Source organism: Sorex araneus, chromosome 4 (assembly GCF_027595985.1).
Source record: "Sorex araneus isolate mSorAra2 chromosome 4, mSorAra2.pri, whole genome shotgun sequence".
In the NCBI taxonomy this organism is placed as follows: domain Eukaryota; kingdom Metazoa; phylum Chordata; class Mammalia; order Eulipotyphla; family Soricidae; genus Sorex; species Sorex araneus.
The window spans coordinates 36,717,599-36,743,540 of NC_073305.1; the positions used below are offsets into that span (position 1 = coordinate 36,717,599).

At 51.4% G+C, this 25,942-nt stretch overlaps 1 protein-coding gene across 1 annotated transcript; it reads left to right on the forward strand.

The window, feature by feature from the left end:
• The first annotated feature begins 9,116 nt into the window (after positions 1–9,116).
• SLC22A14 (solute carrier family 22 member 14) lies at positions 9,117–24,117 on the forward strand. The gene is made up of 11 exons (XM_055135125.1): positions 9,117–9,136; positions 12,802–13,237; positions 14,259–14,362; positions 14,570–14,724; positions 15,752–15,920; positions 18,829–18,949; positions 19,361–19,458; positions 20,252–20,466; positions 20,860–20,968; positions 22,108–22,314; positions 24,003–24,117. The coding sequence occupies exons 1-11, from the start codon at positions 9,117–9,119 to the stop codon at positions 24,115–24,117; spliced, it is 1,749 nt and encodes a 582-aa protein (XP_054991100.1).
• The last annotated feature ends 1,825 nt before the right edge of the window (positions 24,118–25,942 follow it).

Consider the following 25,942-nt stretch of genomic DNA (forward strand, 5'->3'; position numbering starts at 1 on the left):
GGCTGACCCAGGTTTGATTCCTCCGCGCCTCTCGGGAGAGCCTGGCAAGCTACCGAGAGTATCTCGCCCGCACGACAGAGCCTGGCAAGCTACCCGTGGCATATTCAATATGCCAAAAACAGTAACAACAATGGAGACGTTACTGGTGCCTGCTCGAGCAAATCGATGAGCAATGGGATGACAGTGACAGTGATATTTAATTTATTATAACACAGTGATTCAGCAAGTTCAGTTGTTTCTGGCCTTAAATGATTCAACACCAGCCCCACCACCAGTGTGACCTTACCTTTCACAAATGCCCCCAGTTTCCCACCAGCTTCCCCCAGTAGCCCGCCTGCCCCTTTGCAGGCACAACCAGATTTACTACATATTGTTTGCTGCAACAGAAGGGCAACTGGATTATTGAATTTTAGATAGATAGATAGTAGTCAGTTTGTGATAATACTTTGCAGCATTGCTACCAGAGTCACTGAGGATCTCCTGTGCTGGTTGATGCCCGTTGAGCTTTCTGCATTACTGATTTGGCTCACTGAGCTTGGTGGACTTCCATGCAACTTTCCCATCGGATTTGCTGTGATCCCACTGGGCTGACAGTTCTACGGAATTTTGAATTGTAGCATGGTCATACAGTTCAGGAGCTGTAGATCAGGAGCAATTTGGTGGCTTGGCAGTTTGGTGAGGTTCAGTTGTGCAGCTGGGCTGTTTCTAAGTTGGAGGGTGTTGGGCACAGCTGTGGGCTCTTGTGTCTTCAGGCTGAAAAGGGGAATCTTCCTGTCTCCATTCCTACAAGGTCCAGAGTTTTCAGCCTGGACCCATCTACCTGGGAAGATTGGGCGGTATCATATTCATTTGGAGACATTGAATATTGTCTATTGCTCTGCTGGCCAGATAGAAAGATAAATACATTTTTTCATTTGAGCTGGGGGAGAGGGCCAAAGCGATAGTACCGTGGGTAGGGTACCTGCCTTGCAACATGACCAGCCCGGCTTTGATCCCTGGCACCCTATATGGTTCCCCGAGCTCACCAGGAGTGATCCCTGAGTACAGATCCAGGAGTCACCCCTGAGCACTGCCATGCATGACCACTCCTTAAAAAAATAAATATTGGGCTGGGGCAAGTGTTCAGGTGGCAGAGCCTAGGCCTGTGTGCCGTTCTGAGTCGTCTCCCTAGCCCCACAGAGCTTGCCCCCCACCCCAACCCACTGTCGAGAGTGGCCCCTTCAAGGAACTTTGTATCAAAGTAACATTCCATTGTGATAGTCTACAATCCTCAGGTAGAATCAATGAACATGAGTTGGGGGGGGGGTCAGTAAAGTTAGTCCAGTTTCCTTGTGTGTGACCAATCTAGCTTTGCTGTGCGAAACATCACTGGGTTCAGCCCTGCAGGTCCCCGAGCACTGTCTGGGTGGCCAGGGAACCCCCAGCACCCCCAGCCCGCACAGCACCCCTTCCTCGGGCCTGAGTGGTGAATTGCTGGGCCTGGTTGGCAAAGAATCTCTGGGAAGGGCCTCCTGGCCTTCTGAGCAACACTTAGGATGCACGTCCCACTGGCCCCCCAATAAAATCCCCAGCACTGCTAAATAAATGCAAATTATAGAAGACGGCCTAGAGATATACCGTCTCCCTGTTAGTATCTTATGTTCGTGGGGTATATTCATGACGGGGAATGAGCTAATGATATTGCGTTATTAGTAAGTAAAGACAAAGTTCTATTTAATACTCCCTGTCTTTCCTTAATGAGGTCTCCCCCCTCTCCCCCCCTGCTCTAGGGTCCTGCCTCTTCTGGGTTGTGACAGTTTCCCAGTCGCCTTGTTCTTCTGACTTTGGCAACTTTGCAGATGACCAGTTAAGTATTCTGTAGATCGGCTCTCCTTCAGGATTGTGTCTGTTTTCCGTATCATTTGTGGGGAGTAAAGGTGGTGGCGGGATGTATTTGGGGAAGGAAGCCATTCATCCCCACCCACCCCAGTTCCATGTGACTGATAGGACATCACTGTTTGTTTTTAAATCTGTGTCACCCGAGAACCAGGGAGCTGGCTTAGTGTACAGTTCAGATCTTGTGAGTTTGTCTCTGGCAAAGCGAAAAAAGAAAGAAAAAAAAAGAAACAAGCAAAATTTGATCACCTGGCTTGAATGACTTTTCATAATTTTTTGTTCACACTGGATGGTCTGGGCGATCCCTGGTTGGGCAAAAGTTTATTTAGGACCATAGGTATATGCTACCTGGGTTGGCAGAGAATCATCCCAGACCTTCTGAGCAACATTTGGGAGGACCTCCCTCCAACAAACAAAACAAACAAAACAAACAAGAAACCCAGTGAGCTATTTTTGCGGATATCAAAAAGTCATTCTAAAGTTGGAAGGCAAAAGACTTAAGACAGTTAACACAATCGTGAAGAATGACAAAATTGAAGAATCACATCCCTTGATTTCAATGCTTACTATAAAGTTATCATCATCAAGACAGCACGGTGTTAGCAAAAGAATAGGCAGGTAGGGGCTAGAGCTATAGTACAGCAGGTAGGGTGTTTGCCTTGCACACAGCCAACCTTGGTTCGATCCCCAGCATCCCATATGATCGCCCAAGCACCACCAGGAGTAATTCCTGAGTGCAGAGCGAGGAGCAACCCTTGAGCACCGCCGGATGTGACCCCCCCCCAAAAAAAAAGAATATGAAAACCAGGATGGAGAGTTCTCAGTAAACTTAAAAGTTGAGCTGCCATACAGCCCCACAATTCCATTTTTGAGTATCTACCCCCAGAATAGAAAAATGTTCATTCAAACACACGTATGCACACCATTATTCATTGCAGCGCTCAGTTCAATAGCTAAGATTTGAAATCAACCTAGATATTTAACAAATTAGTGAATCATAAGAATGTGGTATATACATACATATATATGTATGTATATGTATACATATATATAATGGAATACTACATAGCAGTAAAGAATGATAAAATTATGCAACATTTGCTGCAACATGGATGGAACTGGAAGATTTTTTTTTTTTGCTTTTTGGGTCACACCCAGCAATGCACAGGGGTTACTCCTGGTTCTGGACTCAAGAATTATTCCTGGCAGTGCTCAAGGGACCATATGGGATGCTGGGATTCGAACCCGGTTTGGCCTCGAAGGAACTGAAAGATATTATGTTAAATAAAGTAAGCCAGAAGGAGAATAAACACAAGATGGTATCACTTATATGTGGTATTTAGAATTATTGGATAGGGAAATGCACTGGTTTAAAGAGGGGATGTTTAAGTCACTCTTGGTCATAGAGTATAGGGAAGAGAAGAAAAAAGGCAATGAGTGGAGTGTCGGGAGACAAGAGATAGATGAGAAACAACAGGAGGCAAGATCAAGGGAATTCAGGTACATTAGTGATGTTAAGGAATGACAGAGCTAAATATTCAGACCACAAAGTCAAAGAAATCATGAGACCCAGGCTTTAATATCTAAAATTAAAAAGGTGCCTGTCAAAATGGCAGGCTGGGGACCAGGGGGAAGGTAGGAGAGTGAACCTGGGAATACTGAAGGAGGGAAATGAATGCTGGAGGTAGGATTAGTGATGGAACATTGTGTGTCAAAACCCATCTATGAATAACTTGGTAAGTCATGGCACTTTAATAAAATAAAATTTAGGGGAAAATTTTATTGAATTACCATGAATTACAGAGTTACAAAGTTATTCATGATTGAATTTCAGGTACGTAATGTTCCAATACCAATCTCTTCATTTCCCTCACCAGTGTCCATTTCCCTCACCAGTGTCCCCATTTTCCCTCCTGTCCCCCCAGCCTGTCTGGATGACAGGCACTATTTTCTTTTTCTATTCCCACTCTCTCTCTCTCTCTTTATTGAATCACTGTAAGATACAGTTACAAATGTTCATGATTGTTTTAGTCATACAATGATCAAGTACCTGAGATACAGTTACAAACTTTCATGATTGTTTTAGTCATACAATGATCGAGTACCCAGCCCTCCACCAGTGCTCACTTTCCAGCACTAATGTTCCCAGTATCCTTCCTGCCACCTCCATCCCATCCCACCCCCTGCCTCTGCAGCAGGCAACTTGCTTCTTACTCTCTCTCTACTTTGGGGCATTGTGGTTTGCAATACAGATGCTGAGAAGCCATCATGTTTGGTCCTGAGTCTACTTTCGTCATGCATCTCCCATCCCAAGTGATCCCTCCAACCATCATTCACTTAGTAGTTCCTTTTCCATCCCAATTGCCTTTCCCCCCCCAGCACATGAGGCTGGCTTCCAAACCGTGGAGTGACCCTTCTGGCCCTTATCTCTATTGTCCTTAGTGTTAGTCTCATCTTATGTCATTTTATATTACACAGATGGTCCTCCCTCTCTTTAGGCATTGTGATTTACCATACTGTTGCTTATAAGGTATCATGTGTGTCACTCTACCTTATCACGGCACCTAGTCCTCGTCCAGAGTGACCACTTCCCTCTTTCATCAAACACAATTCTTAGACTTTTTTGTGGGGGGGTGGAGGTGGGTATGGGAGGGGGCATATTCTGCTGTGCTCAAGGTTTGTTCCTGTCACTGAACTCAGGGATCACTCCTAACAGTGCTCAGGGGACCATATGGAGATGGGAGGAATAGGACTCAGGTTTGCCATGTGCAGGGCAAGCACCCTACCCATTGCACTATCCCCTTAGACAACAATTTTTGTTTCCTTTACAATTTTTTACTTCAAATGGGTCATAGACCTAATAAAATGCAAAACTAAAAAAAAATTGAACGTAGGAGAAAATCTAGGTGACAGGGTTTGGCAATGAATTTGCTGAAAGCAAAATCTGTGCGATTAAAAAAAAAGGTAAGTTGGATTTTATTAAAAATAAAACCTGCTGGGGTTGGAGCAATAGCACAGTGGCTAGGGCATTTGCCTTGCACGCAGCTGATTCGGATTCAAATCTCAGCATCCCATATGGTCCCCTGAGCACCTCCAGGAGTAATTCCTGAGTGTAGATCCAGGAGTAATCCCTGTGGATCGCCGGGTGTGACCCAAAAAGAAAAAAAAAGAGAGAGAGAGAGAGACCCAGAGGTCTATGTTTCCAAGTAAATAAATAAATACAGAGGCCGGAACAATAGTACAGTGGGTAGGGCATCTGTCTGATTTGTTTGGCACACAATTAACCTGGGTTCAATCCCTGGCATCCCATATGGTTCTCTGAGCACTGTCAGGAGTGGTTCCTGAGTGCAGAGCCAGGAGTAACACCTGAACACTGCTGAAGGTGGTGAAAAATTAAAATTTAAAAAACTAAAAATTAAAATAAACAAAACAGAATTTTGGAGATTCTGTCCCTTGTACCACATGGTCCCGAGTACCACAGAAGCAAACCCTTGGCACAGAACCTGGAAGTATCTCCTGGGCATGCCAGCTATGGACCCCAAAAACAAACAAGCAAAAATATAGTTTAAGCCTTAACACCAAAATATACAAATAACTGCAAACTCAACAATTAAAAAAAAGGCAATTTAAAAATGGATAAAGGATCTGAAGAGATAACTCACCAAATAAAAGATCCAGATGGTAAATAAGCATATGAAAAGATGTCCAACATTGTCATCAGGGAATTGCAATTTGAAAGAACAGAGAAATAGATAGCATCTGTTAGAATGGCTGAAATCTAATAAACTGATGAGACCAATTGCTGGCAAGAATGCAGAACAAAAATTCATATTCCATGCTGATAGGAGTGCAAAAATGATGGAGCCACTTTGGAAGACAGTCTGGCAATTTCTTCAAAGCTAAACATTGACTTACCATATGACAGCCTTCATACTCTGAGGTATTTACCCAGATGATAAATAACTAAAAGAAAATAAAAGAAAATAAAAAAGAAACCTCACCATGTCTACACCAAAACCTGCACAGAAATCTGTAGAGCAGCTTTGAGTACAATGGTCAAGCAACCAACATGTCCATAAATAGGTGGATAGACAAACAAATGGTGGTATGTGGATACAGTGAAATATGCAATAATGATTCTAAAATTGACTTCCAAAGGCATTGAAAGATATGACTGACTCCTAGTGAAGGAAGCCATTCTGAAAAGATTGTAGAGTGCATTAGTCCAAAAAATTGGTATTCTGGGGCTGAGAGTGAGATCTACATTAAGAAAATGAATGGGGTGGCCAGGGTGAGTACAGTGAGTACACTTGCCTTGCATGCAGCCAACCTGGGTTCTATTCCCAGAACCCCATTTTAGTCCCCCAAGTCCTGCCAGAAATGATTCCTGAGAACATAGTGAGGTAGTAAGTACTGAGAATCATGGGTGTGGCACAAAAAGGAAAAAAAGAAATTTAATGGGACCTGGGAAGATATGGACTGAGTGCAGGCAAAATATGCCTGGATTGCAGGCCTGGGACTGCATGGACCCCAATCACTGACAAGAGTGACTCCTGAGCACCATGCTGGAAGTAGACCCTGAGCATCATCAGATATGACCCTTCCATTTGAAAAAAAAGCTATCAATGGATGCTAGGGCTTTGAGATGAGAGAATAGGGCTTTCTAGGTGGCAGACAGGGAATTTTAAGAGCAATGAAACTTTTACATGATACTCTAATGATAGATGCATGACTGTATTTTTTGAAACATACCGGCCCAGACTAGGGGCGTGGCTTGTAGGTAGAGCAAATGGCCTTGCATGAATGAGACCCTGGATTCTATTTCCAGCACCACGGCTAAGAGCAACCCCCAGCACTGAGCACGTAAGCACTGCTGGGCAGGGCCCAAGAAACAAACAAACAAACAAAAACAAAACCCCAAAACTCAGGAGAAGGAGAGGGAGGGAAGGAGGGAGGGAGAGGAGAGAGAGGGAAGAGAGAGAGGAGAGAAAAAAAAGAGAGAAAGAAAGAAAAGAGAGAGAGAAAGAAAAGAAGAAAGAGAAAAAGAAAAAGATCAAGGAAAAGTACCTGTCATAGAGGCAGGCTGGGAAGGGGAAGTGATGGGAGGGAAACTGGGGACACTGGTGCTGGGAAATGTACAGTGTGGAGGGATGGTGTATGGTTGAAACCTAATCATGAACAGCAATGTAAGGATCTATCTTACAGTAGTTTTATAATAAAATATTTAAAAAAAAGCCAGCAACAACAAAAAAACCTCACAAGCCTTTACGGAACAGAGTGAATCCCACTATACATATTTATATGTATATAAATATACATATATTTGCATATGGATAAATATATAATATCTATCATCATCATCATCATCATCATCATCAGACCGTTGAGCGTTGAGTTTCTCGAGCGGTCTCAGTAACGTCTCCATTCATCCTAGCTCTGAGATTTTAGAAGCCTCTCTCTACTCATCCTTCCCAATGATGCCACATTGGAGGCTCTTTCAGGGTCAGGGGAATGAGACCCAGCTTGTTACTGTTTTTTGCCTATGAATACACCATGGGGAGTTTGCAAGGCTCTCCCATGAGGGCAGAAAACTCTCGGTAGCTTGCTGGTTTCTCCCAGAGGGAGAAGTAGGCTGCAAGATATTGTGAGGCCGCTTTGTGGCCGCGCACTTCCGGGAGCTTGCTTTTAAGTCTGGATGCTGGCCGTTGATGGGATTCCACGGTGCTGGGGGAAGTCCCTGGATGTGACCACCTAGCTACTGGAAAATGGAAAATCTGGGTGGAAGAGGCCCAGTCCTGATCCGAGCAGGCTTGGAGGTCTCAGCCCCAAGTCCCACACACCTGGCTTTCTCTGCCAGTACCTTCATTCGTGAGGCTCGTCCGAACGTGTGGAGAGAGGCCTTGAGCAAGGCTGTGGCTAGGCTCCGGAGGTCTTCAGCTACTGGGATTGCTGCTCGAGGTGGGGAGGAAAGCTGGAGCCTATCCCCTCCGAGGGGCCCAGGGGAAGACAGCCAGGTGCACGGGCAAGAGATAATATCTATAATATAATATCTATAGATAATATCTATATTACTATTTAAGAGATGGAGCGATGCCTGGCAGAATGCAGACTCTGACAATGTAACCATATAACAAATGTATCAAAGATGCATAATTTAAAATTAAGTTATTAGGTTGCTAGTTTGATTTAATTGTATGATAATCAGAAAAGAGGGCTCTTCAATGCCTCCATAGACTTGACTGCCTTCCAAAATACAACAATACACAGGTGTTCCTCCTGGCTCTGCACTCAGGAATTACTAATGGCGGTGCTTGGGATGCCAGGGATCAAACCCGGGTTGGCTGTGTGCAAGGCAAATGCCCTCCCGCTGTACTATTGTTCCAGCCCCATGAAGGAAACTATCTTTACTCATTTCATATACCAAGTTCCTTTGTCAGAAATTAATTGACCATAGATCTGGGGATTTATCTTTGGGTACTAACCTACTGGTCACAGCCCACTGTTATTCCAGTATCATGCTGTTTTAATTCCTTTCTTATTTATCATGTATAGGGTATGGTGTCTCCTAGTCTAACCATGTCTTTGAAGATTTAGGAAATGTATTTTTTTAAATCTCTTTCAATATCACTTCTTGGGAGCCAGGCCAATAAGTAGGACAAGGGTTAAACTGCTTACCTTTCATGTGGCCAAACCTGAGCGCCACTGAGTGTGGCCCAACCCCCACCCCCAAAATAAATAAATAAAAACAAATATCCCATTTGTTCTTCAGGGCTTCCAAGTACATGCATATTAAATCTCTTGACATGGGGCTGGAGCGATAGCACAGCGGGTAGAGTGTTTGCCTTGCACGCGGCTGACCCAGGTTCGATTCCCAGCATCCCATATTGGTCCCCTGAGCACCACCAGGGGTGATTCCTGAGTGCAGAGCCAAGAGTAAACCCTGTGCATCACCAGGTGTGACCCAAAAAAAAAAAAAAAACAAACAAACAATAAATCTCTTGACATGTCTTTCACATTTCAGCAGTATATTCTGGTTCACTAGTCCTTTGTGTCAAATCTATTTAACCTTCTTTTTGGTGTTTTTACTTCAACAAGAGCCTGTTATACAAAAGGCTTTTATTTTTGGCTCAGTGTCTTCCCCCAATGGTGCCTCTTTCTTATTTATTGGGTTTATCTATTTGTTCTTTTATCCTGGCATCACATTTGGCAGTGTTTGAGGGTTACTTCTGGCTTGGTGTACGATGGTTCTTGTGGAATCCAGGTATCCTATATACAAAGCATGCACCCCAGCCCTTGGAGTCAGTTCATTGGTGCCCCCGCTTCTTGTTTATGTCAATTTTGGGTTTTAGACACTCCCCCAGTGGTGCTCAGCAACTACTACTGGGAGGTTGTTCCTGAAGTGCATAGGTGGTGTCAGAAAATGAATCCAGCATACAAAGCCCCTGCATACAAACTATAAGCTCCACCCCACTGAGCAGTCTCCCCATCCCATTTAATTCTTACTGTAAGTTTATCTCCATAATTATAACTTTGGTTTCTTTCAAACATTTGTATGAAATTAGAGAGATAGTCCAAAGACTTGCTTTGTTTGCAGCTGGCCTAGCTTCAATCGCCAGCATCCCAAGTGGTCCCCTGAGCACTGCCAGGAGTAATTCCTGAATGCAGAGCCAGGAGTTATCCCTGTGTATTGTTGGGTGTGGCCAAAATTAAAACCAAAGAAACATGTTTTGCATGTGTGATAGCTGTTTTCTCCTCTGACATGTTCAACATTAGCTGTTTAAAACTATGATTTCCTTTTTTGTTTTGTTTTGTTTTATTTATTCATTTATTTATTTATTTATTTATTGCTTTTTGGGTCACACTCGGCAATGCACAGGGGTTACTCCTGGCTTTACACTCAGGGATTACTCCTAGTGGTGCTCGGGGGACCGTATGGGATGCTGGGAATCAAAGCCCGGTCTGCCGCGTGCCAGGCAAATGCCCTCCCCGCTGTGCTATCACTCCAGCCCCTATGATTTCCATTTTTTCTGTGGATACTGGAGCGATAGCACAGCGGGTAGGGCGTTTGCCTTGCATGTGGCTGACCCAGGTTCGATTCCTCCATCCCTCTCTGGACAGCCTGGCAAGCTACCAAGAGTATCCTGCCCACATGGCAGAGCCTAGCAAGCTACCCATGGTGTATTTGATAAGCCAAAAACAGTAACAACAAGTCTCACAATGGAGACGTTGCTGGTACTTGCTCGAGCAAATCGATAAACAACGGGATGACAGTGATATAGTGATACAGTGTGGATACTCAGCAGCGCTTGCCTTCTTACTGTTGGGTCATCTCTGATTTTTTGTTTTGTTTTGTTTGTGGCTTTTTTGGGACACACCCGGCGATGCTCAGGGGTTACTCCGGGCTCTCCACTTAGGAATTACTCCTACTGGTGCCTGGGATGCTGGGATCAAACCCAGGTTCTGCGGTGTGCAAGGCTAATGCCTTACCTGCTGTACTATCACTGCACTGGCCCCAGTTTTTGTTTTGATTAAGAAGGAACATATAATTTATTTGGATTTTGTTTATTTATTTATTTATCCATGTTGGATGAGGGGGCCCCGCCCAGCGGTGCTCAGGGCTCACTTCTGGCTCTGCATTCACGAATCACGCCTGGTGGTGCTCGGGAATCATAAGCAGTGCCAGGAATCAAACCTGGTCTGCCTCCTGCAAGGCAAATGCTTTACCTACTGTATTATTGCTCTGGCCCTGCTAGTTGATGTTGTCATCGATGTTGTTTAAGAAGGAGCACATTTATTCATCTGTTGGTTTTGAGGACATACTCAGCCATGCTCTGTGCTGGGGCACCCCAATCAGCTGCATCAAGGCAAAAACTTACCTTGTGTACCATCTCGCCAGCCCAGTGTCTTTATTTTGACTTCCGCTTATCTCTCTCTGAGAGAGTCTTGTAGGCTTTTCTTGGAGATATTTTCCTTTGGAGAAGGCTTGTCTCTTGCTTCTGCTTCCAGTGGTAGCCAAAGGGTCCCCAAGCCTGCACCTCTTCATGCCCCTCAGAGGTCTGTTGCTGTTATTATTGTTGCTGTTTGGTTTGGGGGCCACACTGAGCGGTTCTCAGGGGTTACTCCTGGCTCTGCACTCAGGAATTACTCCTGGCAGGGTATGTGGACCATGTAGGATGCCGGAGATTGAACCCGGGAAGCACCCTACCCTCTGTACTATGGCTCCATTCCCTCAAAACTGAGTTTTATGCTTAGTTTCCCTTTGTTGCTGCTATTGCAAGGTAATATCCTTTGGGTCACTTGTGTTCCCTTGACCCTAACCCCCACCCCATCTACTTGCCGGCTTGGCTCTGTGCTGCTGTACATCACCTCACAATGTCAGGGTCCCTCGGTTCCGCACCCCAGCTCTAAGACTTCCCACCATCCACTTTGATCTTTGCTCCTGGTCACCCCTGATCCTGATTTTCCCCCAAAAATTACAAGATATTTATGACTGGGTTTCAGTCATACATTGTCCCAACACCAGTCCCTGTTCTGGTGTCCACTATCCTCTACCAATGTCCCCAGTTTCTCTCCCACTCCGCAGCCTGCCTCTGTGGCAGGCACATTTCCCTGCGACTGTCCAGGGTTCCCTTTCCTCACTTATCTCCCCACCCCACCCCGCCCCAGGGATAAGATTTTTCACCCCCCAAGGAGTAATCTCTAGAGACACTTCCTACTTTTTGCAAGACAGAGTCCTGTGGTGAAATCAACTGTGAGAAATGTACAGAAATGCTATCATTCCTAACAACAGAAGCAGAGCATTTCCTCAAGAACTGAAAAACAAAGACAGTTTTTCTTTGGGTGGGGACACATGGAGGTACTGGGGGAGGTGTGGGGAGGGAACCCCAGCAGTCGAGGATTAAACTAGGCTCGAACCCAGCGAGTTATCTCCCCAGTTTCAAACATCTTAAGTGCATAAAAATCCAGGAGTGGATAGGCTGGCTAACCCAATGCAAGGGAACAAATTATTTGAACTAAGAAACTTTTTAGTTTCTTGCCCCCTTGCCTGGCTGTCTTCACTGGGGCCCCTCGGAGGGGGTGTGTTGAGTTTCCCTCCCCGCCTCGAGCAGAGCCCCGGCACCCGAAGACCTCCAGAACCCAGCCACAGCCATGTTCAAGGGCCCTCTCCACACATTTGGACAAGCCTTATACATGAAGGAACCGGCAGAGGAACCCAGGTGTGTGGGACCCGGGGCTGAGATCTCCAAGCCTGCTTGGATTGGGACTGGGCCTCTTTTGCCCAGATCCCCCATTTTCCAGTAGCTAGGTGGTCACACCCAGAAACTGCCCCTGGCACCATGTAATCCCACCAACGGCCAACATCGAGAGACCAAGCTCCCGGAAGTACACGGTTGCGACATCTTATAGCCTAGTTCTCCCTCTGGGAGAACCTGGCAAGCTACCGAGAGCTTCCTGCCCACATGGGAGAGCCTCGCAAACTCCCCATGGTGTACTCATATGCAAAACCAGTAACAATGCTGGGTCTCATTCCCCTGACCCTGAAAGAACCTCCAATGCGGCACCGTTGGGAAGGACGAGTAAAGAGAAGCTGCTAAAATCTCAGGGCTAGGACGAATGGAGACGTTACTGAGACCACTCGAGAAAATCGGCACTCAACGGGGTGATGATGATGAAGAAGAAACTTCTGAAGCCAAAGGAGTGTCAGAGAATAGCATGGTTGGAATCTGTGTTGTTCCAAGCCAGGGAAGCCCAAGCCTGATCAGTGCTGCCCCTGATGGGCGCTGACCTCTGGAGAGTGACGGGACTGTGTTGCAATCTTTTCTTTTTTCTTCTTCCTTTTGAACAGATGGGAAGCAAGCGCAGCTCTCAGGATGTTGTTGGGTCCCGGACTACTCTCAGGGACTCAGTGCATCCTGCCATCCCAAGACGCACTCGTTCCCATTCCCTTGACAAGCTGATTCATAAATTGAATGCCGGGATCAGCAAGCCCGATGACAAGCTGACCGACATCCTGAGCACCATGGGGGAGTTTGGCCCCTTCCAGCGGAGGCTGGTGGCTTTGTCCTTCATCCCCAGCATCCTGTCGGCCTTCTTCTTTCACGCTGACAATTTTGTGTTCACGACCCAGCAGCCCTATTGCAATACTAGCTGGTTTCTGACTCTCTACCCCAACCTGACCGTGAGTCAACTGATGCATCTGACCTTGCCCAGAGATGATAATGGTGATTTCCTTACCTGCCTCATGTTCATTCCTGACTTCATCAGTACAGAAGCCATATCCCAATCTAACATCAACAACACCCAGCCGTGTCAAGATGGATGGATCTATCCTAAGGCCAAGAGGCGATCGCTAGTCAACGAGGTAAGGGCAATAAGATGTGTTTGATGCTGAGTTGTGTTTAATTACCTCCATGGGCCCAGAGATGTGCCCTCCCTAAGCGGGTGGGGGAAAAACAGACAAGGGAAGGAAAATGATTGCCTTCAACCCCATCACTGCAGAGAGACAGGCCCAGCCCTGGCTGTACCTGTCTCAGTCAGGAAGCTGGAGTGGACTCGGGGATAAGCACAGGCATCAATGGTGCGGGCTGCTCTCTGCCTAGGGCATTTTTCCTGTGGCTGTGTGTCTGTCCTCTACATTCAGAGAAGGAGCCAGAGAGAGCATGTCTAGGGATGAAGTGTTGGATTTGCATTTGTCAGAACCTGGCGCAACATATGATGAACATAACACCGCTAGGAGGGATCCCTGAGAACAGTCAGAAGTAGCCCCTGGGTGCTGCCGAGTGTGGCTCCAAACTGCTCCTTGGTGCCTCTCCCCACCAAAAAACTTTTTTCAAAGAAAATAAGAATTGGAGGGACCAGAGTCAGAGTACAGCAGGTAGGACATTTGCCTTGCACGTGGCTAACCCGGGTTCGAATCCCGGCATCCCATACAGTCCCCCAGCACCACCAGGAGTGATTCTTGAGTGCAGAGCCAGGAGTAAGCCCTGAGCACTGCTGAGTATGGACCAAAAAAACAAAAAACAAAAAAACAAAAATAGAATTGGAGGCAGAAGCAGCTCTGAAAGGGTGTCTGGAGTGGGTGTCTCAGCTTTCACTCTACAGCCCTGCCCTGTCTGAAGCTTTGGGGGGGGGCCCACTTGGTGTTTGGGGTGTCTCTTGAAAAAGCCTTGAATGAGTTTCTACTCTGCCTCCACCCGTATTGGCCTGCATCCCTCAGCTCTCTGTCCCAGAGAGTGCAGAGCCAGGCCCCCTGCCCATGGGCTGCCCGCCCCAGGCCCCTTTGATAGTCAGGCCCAGCTGTGGGGCAGCAGTGGGTGTCCAGTGCCAGGGGACAACTCGACTCTGCGTGGAGGCTCATGGCCTATCCCCATGCCCCACCTCAGTTTGACTTGGTGTGCGGCAAGGAGTCACACACGGACAGCGTGGACACCGTGCTCTTGGCAGGGGTGCTCATCGGGTCCATCATCTTCGGGATCTCCAGCGACAAGTGAGTTCCCTGGGGTCCCCCAGGGCCCTGCTCCTCCCTCCTGGACCTGCAGGACTCACGTGTCTCCCGCTGGGGGGAGGCGAGGTTTAGGGATCCTTGGGGGGTGGGGAGTGCCTGTGAGAGGGCTCGGGACCTGGCCAGAGGGTTCCAGCTGAGGATGGCCACGGAGGCCCACGTGCTTGGGGCAGGCCCGATCATTACCTGCAGGCTGGGCCGCTACATCACGTGCCTGATGTCGCTCCTGGGGCTGATGGTCTTCGGCTTCGGAACAGCTTTTGTCAGCAGTTTCCATCAGTATCTCTTCTTCCGCTTCTGTGTGTGCCAAGCCGTGGTGGGCTACATCATCACCAGTTTGTCTCTAGGTAGGGCTCCAAGGTGGGGACTGGCATGAAGGCTGCGGGCACCTCTCCTCCGCAGCCTGAAGGAGCCAGAAAACCTGGGCTCAGACTGTCCGTCCACCCTCCTTTCCCAAACCCCCTCACACCCTGCGTCCCGCTCCACATCAGGACTCGGAGCAGGCGCCCGTGGTGGTGGTGGTGGTGGTGGTGGTGGGGAATGGTTGCTTCACCCGTCCCCTGGGCACCCTCCTAGCAGGCACTATTGGTCTTACTGCCCTCAAAGAGGGGCTGCTCAAGCCTCAGGAAGTGACTTGCTCAGGGTTGCACAGCAGTTATGTGAGAGCTGGGAGTTCCTACACACTTGCGAGCACATACATATACACACACACGTGCACATGCACACACATGCACACACACATGCACACCCAGAGCACATGTGCACACACACGCACATACCACATGCACACACATGTACACACGTGCACATACACCACATCTGCACACCCATACACGCATGCACACACATGCACATGTATACATATGCACATGCACACACGCACACCGCATCCCACATGTATGAGTGCCGTCACCCTTCCTGGGACACCAGACTCAGCTTTCCAGCAGCCTCCACCTGGGGGCTCAGGTCCCTGGCAGGACACTCCCCTGGTGGGCAGGATCCAGAGTCCAGCCTGAAGAAATGGGGTCCCCTACGAAGCCCTGGGTCTATCATGGTCACCTGTTCCCAAACACAGGGACAGTGGCCCAGGGCAGGGCCTGGGCTGCCCAGAAGGTGTCATGCCCTGAACCACGTGGGGGGAGCACAGAGACGGAGGTGGGTCATGAGCAATGGCAGGAGGAAAGGGGTGGGGGGTTTCCTAGGCACTGGGAAGCTCCCCAGGCGTCCCAGGTGTGTGGGGGGTGGGGGGCGCAGACAGGCACAGACCTCCAGGGCTGTGTCTGAACGTAGCCCCTCAGGCGGGCCCAAGGATGGGATGGGACAGAGACACCCAAAGACCGGGTGCCGGGGCTGCTGTCTCTCGTCCCCGAGCAGCCTCTGAGTGGCTGGTGAGCCATCGCCTGATCCACGCCATCGTCCTGGAGTTCTGCTTCATGTCCGTGGGGCGCATCTACCTGGTGGGGCTCGCCTACATGCTGCCGCACTGGCGGCTTCTGTTCCTGATCGGGAGCACGCCCGTGTTCCTGCTCCTCTTCTACATCTGGTGAGCCGGCGAGTGGGATGGGATGGGAGTGGGGGGCCACCCCCACCCTTGATGGGATGAGAAAGAGCCCCCCGAAGACATGGCTGAGTGGTGGGCAGGCAGCCGGAGGAATGCTCGGAGAGGCAGGAGATGAGCATGGCACGGAATGGGGAGTGGGCAGGGGCTATCGCAGGGCGGTCTCGGCCCCGCCTAGCAGTGCTCAGGACTGACTCCTGATTCTGTGCTCAGGGATCACTCCTGGTGCTGCGGTGCCAGGGGTGGAACCAGGGTTGGCAAACTTCTTCCCTGCTGCCTTATCCCTCAGCCCTGGGGAGTGTCTTGGCCTCGGTGGCCCTGAGGTAGAGAGGAGGCTGGGGTTGGCGTTGGCTCTCGGGCAGGGGAGGGCTGAGGTGGGAAGGAAAGCAAGAAATTCTCGGAGCAGCTTAGACAGTCAGGAAAGAGGGACTGAGGGTTCTGACACAGCTGGAGGGGGGGAGGTGAGGGAGGGTGGAGAGCCCAAAATGTTGGTGCTATGAAGAAGCAATGGTGGTGGGGGGGGCCACCCCTGGAGGTGTTCTGGGAGTCACAGGACAGAGCAGGTGGCCCTGGGAGCCAGGCAGGTGGCCCAAGAGAGAAGCGGAAGAGAAGGCAGACAGGGCCAGGGCGTTAGTCCATCGCTGAGGGCATTTGCATGCAGCAGAGCTGGTTTTGATCCCTGACATCCCATATGGCTCCCCCCACCCCACCCTGAGCCCCAGCAGGAGTCAGCCCCGAGCACAGAGTCGGGAGTCAGGCCTGAGCACAGAGTCGGGAGTCAGGCCTGAGCGTAGCCGGATGTGGGTCAAAAAAACAAGAAGCAGGTAGTTAGAGGGAGTGGGAGGGAGCAGAGCTGCCCAGCTCCTGCCCTCGGCAGCTCAGCCTCTCTCTGAGGCCTCTTCCCCAGGAGCAGCTTCAAGACAGCAGGAGGCCAGACTCCCCTTGGCAGGGGGGATCTCTCTCCAGGCACCAAGCCCTGAGGTTATGAGTTGGGGCTGGGGGGCAGTCCAAGACTGAGGAGAGGCTGGAGACCCCTCACAGCGCTGGAGCACGTGCCCGGCCTGCACAGGGCCTGGCTTCAATCCCTGGCACCACACGCCCACCTCCAGGAGCCCAGGTGGTGCCCCCGTAGCCCCCAGCACCCCTAGGGGGTGACTGCCAGGAAAGCCAGCCCACTCTTCCTTCCCCTTCGTCCTCTCTCCCACTCTCCTGGCCTCGGGCTGGCATCTTTCCCCCTCCTCCGCTTGGCCGTGGGCTTGGGTTGGCCCCCTCATCTGTTCTCTTTCCATCCCCCTTCCCTTTGTCTCGTGGAGCTTGTTGCTTGCCAGGGGATTGCAGGCTTAACTGTGGTGTGTGGAAGGTCGCACGCTGAGCCGGTGGTGCTGGCGATGCCCAGCAGGTCTCCCTGGGTCGGGGGACGCTGAGGGGTTCTACTCAAGGCCTCCTGCCTCCACTAAGACTGCACTTACCCTTGACCCAGCCATCTTTTCTTGGGGTGCCAGAGAGCAAAGCCAGGGCCTCACACGTGCTCTGAGCTACGTCCCCAGCCCCCTCCCATCTTTTTGTTTTGGGGCCACACCCAGCAGAGCTGCTGGCTCTGTGCTCAGGGGTTTCTCTGGTGGTACTTGGGGAAACATGTCCTGTAGGGGCTTGAACCAGGGGCTTTACCCCTGTATTAGCCCCGTACTCCCTCTCTGACCTCCCACCCATCTGTCTGAATAAAGTTTTATGATATTTTTTCCCTATTCAATGACCTCTCTCTCTCTCTCTCTCTCTCTGCCAGAGATTGAGTCTAGGGCCTCACACATGCACGCACGTGTGAGCAAGGTGTCGCTCTGCCACTGAGTGACATCCTAAACCCTTTGATGATTTTCTTTTTTGTTTTGTCTTGTTTTATTTTGTTTTGGGGCCACACCAGTAGTTCTCAGGGCTGACTCCTGGTCACTCTTTTTTGTTTGTTTGTTTGTTTGTTTTTTCCTTTTTGGTTTTTTGAGTTACACCCAGTGTTGCTAAGGGCCTAGTCTTCACTATGCACTCAGGGATCTCTCCTGGCGGTGCTGGAGTACCATATGGGTGCTGGGGATAGAACCTGGGTTGGCCCTGTGCAAGACAAACACCCTACCCGCTGTTCTATTGCTCCGGCCCCATGGAGCACAGTTTTCAAGCAAGTGTGCTGGGTTTGATTCCTGGCATCACCTGGTCCCCCAAGCACCCTCAGGAGCAACCCCTAAGAATGAGCTAGAAGTCATTGAGTACCACCGGCTGTGGCTCAAAATAAAAAGAAATGTTTGAGTTTGAGAGAGAGGGAGAGAGGGAGGGAGAGAGAGGCTCTGCTCTGCCTTGGTGGCTGTGGCCAAGTCTTCACTGCCCAAGGCTGGGAGTACAGTGAGACGATTATAGTAGGGACTAAGTTCGGTGGTCCATATTGGGGCTTGCTGTGCACAGTGCCCCTCAGTGATGCTTTCCATGGGCTTCTGTGGGTTCCGACGGCCTCAGGGGATTCTGAGCTAAGGGTCCAGAGTAGGTCTGGGTTCAGGCAGGAGGGACATGGCAAGGGAGACGTGGGGTTGAGACGGGTCAGCATAGCCTCTGTTCAGTAGGGAGGGTTAAGCTTAGGGTTTCACTCAGACACCAGCTCAGGGAGAAGTTTGGCCCCACAGAGGCCATGGGGGACAACCCCTGAGAGCAGCTGAGCATTTCCAGAGGTGGGGGGAGCCGTGGCAAAGGCAGCCAGTGTTAGGGTGACCATGAGTGGATTGGGCAGGGGCACCTCAGTGCCCATAACCAGCCTATACGGTCTCTTCAGCTTCATCCCCTACTACTGGGGCAGCTGCAGTGGGGAGGGGGTCTCTTGGGCCTCCTAAGAGGATGGCTGACCAAGCGGGACTCAAAGGTTTCTCCCCGAGTCTGCCCGATGGCTGATGGTGAAAGGAAAAGTGGACGAGGCGAAGAAGGTGCTGTGTCAGGCTGCCCTGGCCAATGACACAGTCATTCCAGAAACATTGATGATGAAGGTGAGTGGGCTGAGGGGCTGAGGGTTTGACAGGCTGAGGGAGCTGAGGGGGCTGAGGGACTGGGAGGCTAGGGGTGCTGAGGGGTTGAGGGGACTGAGGGGTCGAGGGGACTGAGGGGCTGAGGGGGCTGAGGGGCTGAGGGGGCTGAGGGGTTGGGGGGGCTGAGGGGTTGAGGGGGCTGAGGGGTTGAGGGGGCTGAGGGGCTGAGGGGAGCTGAGGAACTGAGGAGACTGGAGGGCTGAGGGGCTGAGAGGCTGAGGGGGCTGAGAAGACTCTCCCGCCGCTCTTGCACATGGGAACTTGGTCTGCAGGATATTCCCAGTCTAACACTTGAGAATTGGACAAGTGAGAGCCCTGGGGGGAGTAACTGGGTCTCAGTCCTGCCTCTGAATGCTCCTCCCTGTCCCATAGCTTCAACTGCCCAGAAGGACTGTGGCCAAGGGCTCTGTCCTGGACTTCTACAACTGCTATTACCTTCGTAAGGTGATCCTGATGCTCCTCTGCACCTGGTGAGCCCCCAAAGTGGGCTGTGGGGTACAGGCCTGTGGCACCAGGCTCAACCCACAGACCCAAAGGCTCCGCTTGCCTCTGTCCTCCAGCCCTGCCTGTTACCCTCTCACCTCTGCCCGTTATCCTCACTCGCTCACTTTGGATCTGTGTGTGCATGTGTACATGCACGTGACTGTGGGTGTGGACAGGTGTGTGAGTGTATAGGTTATATGCTTGTATATACTGCATGTGTGTGAGTGTATTGTGCACATGTGAGTTTGAGCATGTGTGTGGGTATGTACCATGTGTGTGCACATTTATGCACATACATGCAAATATGCATATGTATATGTGTTTAAGCATTGTGCATGCATCTGACTGTGCATACACATATGTGAGTGTGTGGGTATGTATAGATTGTGTGCATGTATATATGTTCATGTGTTTAAGTGTACACATGTGTATAAGTGTGTATAGGTATATGTAGATATGTGAGCATTTGTACATATGTCTGGGTATGTGTATCAGTGCATATGTGCATATGTGGATAGGTATGTGAGTGTGTAGGTATGTGTAGGTATGTGTGTGTGCATGTATGTATGTGTGTATAGGTATGTATTTATATATATGTATGTGTGTGATAGGTACATGTGTGTATGTATCTGTGGGTGTTTATTGCTATGGGTTTGGTTCTTTGAGTGTGTGTGTAGGTAGGTGAATGTGTTTGTGTACAGATGTGTATAGGTGTGCTTGTATGTGTGTGCACATGTGTGCCTGTGTCCATGGCTGATTCCTCTCCTGCCTGCATGCTAGGTTTTCGATCAGCTTCAACTACCTCACACTGATACTGAAGACGAATGAGCTGACCACGAACAAGTACCTCATCTTTCTGGTCAGTGGGATCATGAGGGTGCCCATGCATCTGAGCTGCATCACCCTCCTGGAGAAGATAGGGAAAAGACTCAGCCTGAGCATCATATACGTGCAAGTCTGTCTCCTGAGCGTAATCGTCCTTGTCATCCCATCAGGTGAAGCCCCTTCTCCTTTCTCCCCGCCCCCACCCCCAGCCAGCCAGCGAGGCCCCCACGGTGGGAGTCAGTGCGCGTCCACTCTGTACAGGCTTCGGCGCCTCTGGAGCACTGCCCTCTGCCAGCAGGGGCTGCCTTGTGGGGGATTCCCAAGACTGAACAGGGGCTGCTGCCCGCCCAGGCGACCGGAGACTAGGGCTTGGGGTGGTGCGTCATGCCTGTGCTGGGTGCCCTTCTCCGTGGCTCCTGACACCACTGGTTGCCCAGCCCCTGCTCTCTCACCTGGATGTGCCTGGTGGGATGCGGGCAGGTGGACCCCTTAGAACCGAGTGCCTGAGTGTGCCGAGCTGACCTGGGAGGCCACAGACTCAGGGACGCCGTGTCTGGCTGCAGAGTTGAAAACCACGCTACTCTTGCTGTTCAACGTCGGACAGCTCCTCCAGGCCACCACCGTCCCCGTGTTCTTCGTCTACTCCTCTGAGCTGCTCCCCACTGTCCTCAGGTACAGGCCTGCGGTGGGCAAGTGCTGCAGAGGCTGTGGGGGAGCAGGCCGGGGCCAGGAGGAACCCTGGCGGCTCTGGTGGGGCCTTCTGATGACCAGCACTGTGCTAAATGGTTGTCATGTGTCACCCTGTTGGGCCCTCACCAGACCCAAGTCTTCCCAGTGCCTGCCTTTTGCCTGGTTCTGATGAGGAAATGAGATGAGCTGGCGCTGCCATGCTCAGGGTCGAAATGCGGCTCAGGGCCTTGGTGAGGGCAGCGCATCCTTCCTGCCCAGCCAGTGTCTGCCCGGCAACCCCCACCTCCATACACAGACACTCACTCGGCGCTAGGTGAGGCCAACTCCTCCCTCCTCTAGCCAGGTTGTAGGCCCCAGAGACATAACTGTCTGCAGACCCAAGAGATTGTCCAGGGGGTAAAGTGCTTGCCTTGCATGCCATGGGTCCCTGGCACCACATATGGCCCCCTGAGCACCACCACAGTCTCTCCTTAGCACAAAGCCAGGCATAGACCCCAAGTACTGCTGGGTTTGGCCCCAGAAGAAAAAAGTGACTACCTGCTAGGGATCTAGGGAGATTGTGCAAAGAGCTGGGAGCATTCTTTGTTTATATTTGGGGAGGGGCACATCTGGCTGTGCTCAAGGATCACTCCTTGTTCTATGCTTAGGGATCACTTCTGGCTCTGTGCTCAGGGAATCACACCTGGCTCCGTGCTCAGGGCTTACTCCTGGCTCTGTGCTCAGGGCTCACCCCTGGCTCCGTGCTCAGGGCTCACTCCTGGCAGGTGGTGCCAGAGATCAAACCTGGGCTGGCTGCGTGCAGGGCAGTGTCTTAACTCCTTTCCCGTGTATCTAGGACCTGAACCCCACAGGTTCCATTCCCCAACTCCACATGGTCCTCCACAAGCAAACCCCAAGCACCGAGCTGAGCACTGTCAAGCCTAAAATCAAGGGTGGGAAGAGGGAAGGTGGAAAAGGCAGGAACAATTAACTGTGGCTGGCTGGGACAGTGAGTGGGACGGGGCGACTCTGGGGAAGCTGAGGCTGAGGGGAGCTGTGTCTTCCCTGCAACCAGCCTCCGGGCCCACAAGTCCCCCTCCCACTCCCCTACCCCCCACCATGGGCTCTTCCTTCCCCTTCAGGGCCACAGGGCTGGGGCTGGTGATACTGGCCTTCGTGACAGGAGCCATCACAGCCATCATGCTCATCAGCCTGCTGAAGAGCAGCTTCATGCCCGTCTTCCTGTGCTGCTGCTTCTCCTTCCTGAGCTTGACCCTCACCTGCATGCTGCCAGATGTGCAAAACCAGCCTTTCTATGACTTCCTGGAGCATTTGCCAGAGTACGGAAGGTAGACGTGTGGGCCCCTGAGCCCTGGCCGCCCCGGGGTCTGGTTCTTAAGCCCTCGGCCAGCCAGTCATCCTCTGTCTGGGCCCCTTGGCCAGAAAGGCCTGGGATGCTACCTCGGTCAGTGTCTGCCCGTCCCTCTGCGAGCTCCTGCCCTGCCTGTGCTGCCCTTGGAGGTGCTCCGAGCCCTGTGCCTAACCCTGGCCTCCCCTGCTGCGGGGCTCCGCAGCTCTCCAAAAGCCTCTTCCTTCCTCCCTGAGCTCACCGTTCCTCACCCAGCGCACATCCTCCATCCTGTCTGGGGACTCCTAACCCTGCATCCCAGGGTCCCCCCAGGGGCAGCTCCTGGTCTCTGGTCTCCTCAGTGTCCCCTGGACAGAGCATCTCCTGATGGGCAGAAACATCCCTTCTGGGAGTCAGGCCCTCAGAGCCTGTTCCCTGGACAGGAGGAGGACGCGGGCAGCAGTGCTGGGCAGCGGCTACCTGGCATCTCTCACTGCCCTCAGCTCATACCACGGCTTGTTGCCTCGGATCTTCCTCTGGCCTCTCCCCGCTGTCCCACGGTCACTCCCTTCCCCGAGTCCCCACTGGCATGACTTATTCTAGGCATTGTGCTCGGACTGCACTGCCAGAGGTAGGAGATCACTGCGTTGAAGCAAGTCACAGTTTGTAAGGAGACAGATGCGCAGTTATCTGCTGGGAGCAGCCTCTCACCATCACAGGAGCAGCCCCGAAGCACCACCGAACGTCATCCCCCTACAACAACCCCACAAAAGCAAAAACAAACACATCCAGGTGTCCAGAGATCACGAGTGGGCCGGGACAGAAATAAAGGATCTAAGAGGAGGAATTTTAGCTTGGGATGTTGGAGCAGATTTCACAGAGGAAGTGACATTCGAGTGGGGCTTTGAAGGCTGAAGAGATTTGTCTGTTGCAGTAATGCGGGTGTCACAGGATAGTAAAGAACCCCAAAGGCCCTGAATTTCTCTCTCGCCTGTCACTTCCTAGCATGTGTTTGGGGGAGTTCCCTGATCCTCTGCTGCTCCTCCTCCATTGATGCAATGGAAGAGTAAGTGTTGGGCTGGAGCAATAGTCCGGCTGGTAGGGCGTTTGCCTTGCACGCGGCCGACCTGGGTTCCCAGCATCCCATATGGTCTCCCGCCAGGAGTAATTCCTGAGTGCAAAGCCAGGAGTAACCCCTGAGGATTGCCGGGTGTGACACGAAAAGAAAAGAAAATGAGAGTAAGTGTTATGACAATGGCAAACATGTATGGAGTATTTGCCACAAGTCACAGCCAGTTCCACATGTGCCTTTCACCGCAGGTGAGCTGTCTTCTCACCATCTCCCATTGCACAGGTGAGAGAAGCCCAGGCTGAGGGCAGCAGAGCCGTGGGGCCGTGCCTTCCTCCAGGGCTGAGGGTGCTCAGTGAAGGGAGTGATGAAAGCAAGGGCCGGAACTGCAGAGCTCCGAGCTGCAAGCGAGGGAAGAGAGGCCAGAGTCTGGGGATGCAACGCGCCTGATTCTGGCCCACCTGGGAGGACCCTGGTAGAACTTCGTGGGGTCCTGCAGGGGGTGGGAAAGCCCTACATCTCAAGGATGCAGGACGCACCTGGCAAGACTAGAAACATTTCGCAGCAACCCCTGCCCCCAAAGATGTAGCTAACCCCCTCTTCTCTGCCAACTTCCACAGGTCCTCGTCTTTTGACTCTGATGACACCGCCATTGATGACATGTCTGAGGAAGTGGTGAAGAACACCTTCCTCAATGCCACCATGTGGAGCTTCAGCAGGGAGGACTCGGATTGACCCCGATCTCCAGTCCAGGAAATAAAAAATCTAATCCCAGGGCCTGGCTCCCGCCCGTGCCTGCTTTCGGGGTGGCTTGCAGTGTCTGGGGATGAGACCTGCTTTCTAGTCCGTGAATTCCAGCTCAGGGACAGAGCCAATTCTGCCAAGCCCAGCCCGTGAGATCCAGAATGGCTCCTTCCAGGCCAGGCTATGGCTGACCCCTGGAAAGGTACAGTAAGGATGGCTAGATCAACATCGGCTGTGTCTGGAGAAGCCAGGGGGCGGGGAGGACTGGAGGAGGTGGGTGACTCTCTCCTGTCCTTGGCTGACCCTTAGAAATGCGGAAGGTTGGCCTCACTCTGGATGGGGTTTGGGTGCCCTGGGCTGGGGTGGGAGTGGGGGGTGCTCTGTGAGGACCTGGAGTGGACCTCTCCTGTGGGCCCATCATCTGCCAGTGTGGGTGGGTTTCTAGCTGCAGTGCGGAACACCCCAGTCAAGATGGGGTGAGGGTCCCAGAGAGAGAGAGAGAGAGAGAAGAAGAAAGGAGAGGGAGAGAGGGAGGAGGAGTGAGAGGAAGGGAGGGAAGGAGGGAGAGAGGGAGGAGGAGGGAGAGGAAGGGAGGGAAGGAGGGAGAGAGGGGGAATGAGGGAGAGAGGGAGGAGGAGGGAGAGAGGGAGGGGGAGGGAGAGAGGGAGAGAGGAAGGGAGGGGGAAGGAGGGGGAAGGGCGGAGGGAGGAGAGCACTCTGCAGGCTGAGTGCATGCCAGCTTTGACCCTTGTCACCTCTTAGTCCCCCCAAAACTGCAGGAGCGACCCCGCCAATGACATAGCCTGGAGTATTCCCTGAGTATCCCTGGTGTGGCTCAAACACAAACTAACGGGGTGGGGGAGATAGTACAGCATGGAAGATACTGTGTTCCAGAAGACCCTGGTTTGATTTCCAACCCCCCATATGGACCCCTGAGCACAGAGGCAGAAGTAAGTCCTGATCACTGCTGGGCGTGGCCCAGAAACAAAGACCAGAAACAAAAAGACAAAAAGAAAAAATTCAGTTACTTGCCCATTGTCCGTGGCACCTGGTATCCTCATTGGGGTTTTCCTCAGTGATTACTTGGTTTAGCCTAATCTTTCTGTCTTTGCTTTTTGTTTGTTTCTGGGCCTCACCTGAGGATATTCAGGGCTTACTTCTACTTTTGCACTTAGGACCATATGGAATGCTGGGGATTGAACCTGGGTCTTCTGTTCAAGGCAACGGCCCTCCCCCGATGTTCTATCTCTGCAGCTCTTCAGCCCTTCTTGCTGAGTGAACCTGACTGACCTCTCACTATCCCAATGACCCTCCCATTATTCAATATTTTTGTTGTTGTTGTTTATTTTGGTTTGGTTTGGGGGCATTTCAGGTGGTCTTTAGGGCTTACTCCTGGCTCTGTCCTCAGGGATCACTCCTGGAAGGGCGTGGGGGACCGACCATATGGGATTGGGCCCGGGTCAGGGACGGGACCTGAGTCAGCCACGTGCAGGGTAAGCGCCCTACCTAGCACAGGTCTTTGTGGCAGGACCCAAGCTCCACCCTGTCTGCCTCTGTGGGAGGTAAAGTTCCCTCAGGCTGTGCCCATTCTGGCTCAGTTTGCTGGACCATCAGCTCGCAGGGAGGAGCCCAGGGCTAGCTCGTGTTTAGAGTCCGATCTAACTGAGCCAGGCCAGCAGGGCCCCAGACTCCCTAGCCAGGCCTGGGAGCACTGGAGCCAGGTGGCCTCTGTACCCTGGCCCCAGCACCGACTTCAAGCGCGTGCTCCAAGATTCAGGGAAGCAAACCAGCAGGTGCCCACAGCTTTCTCCCTCCC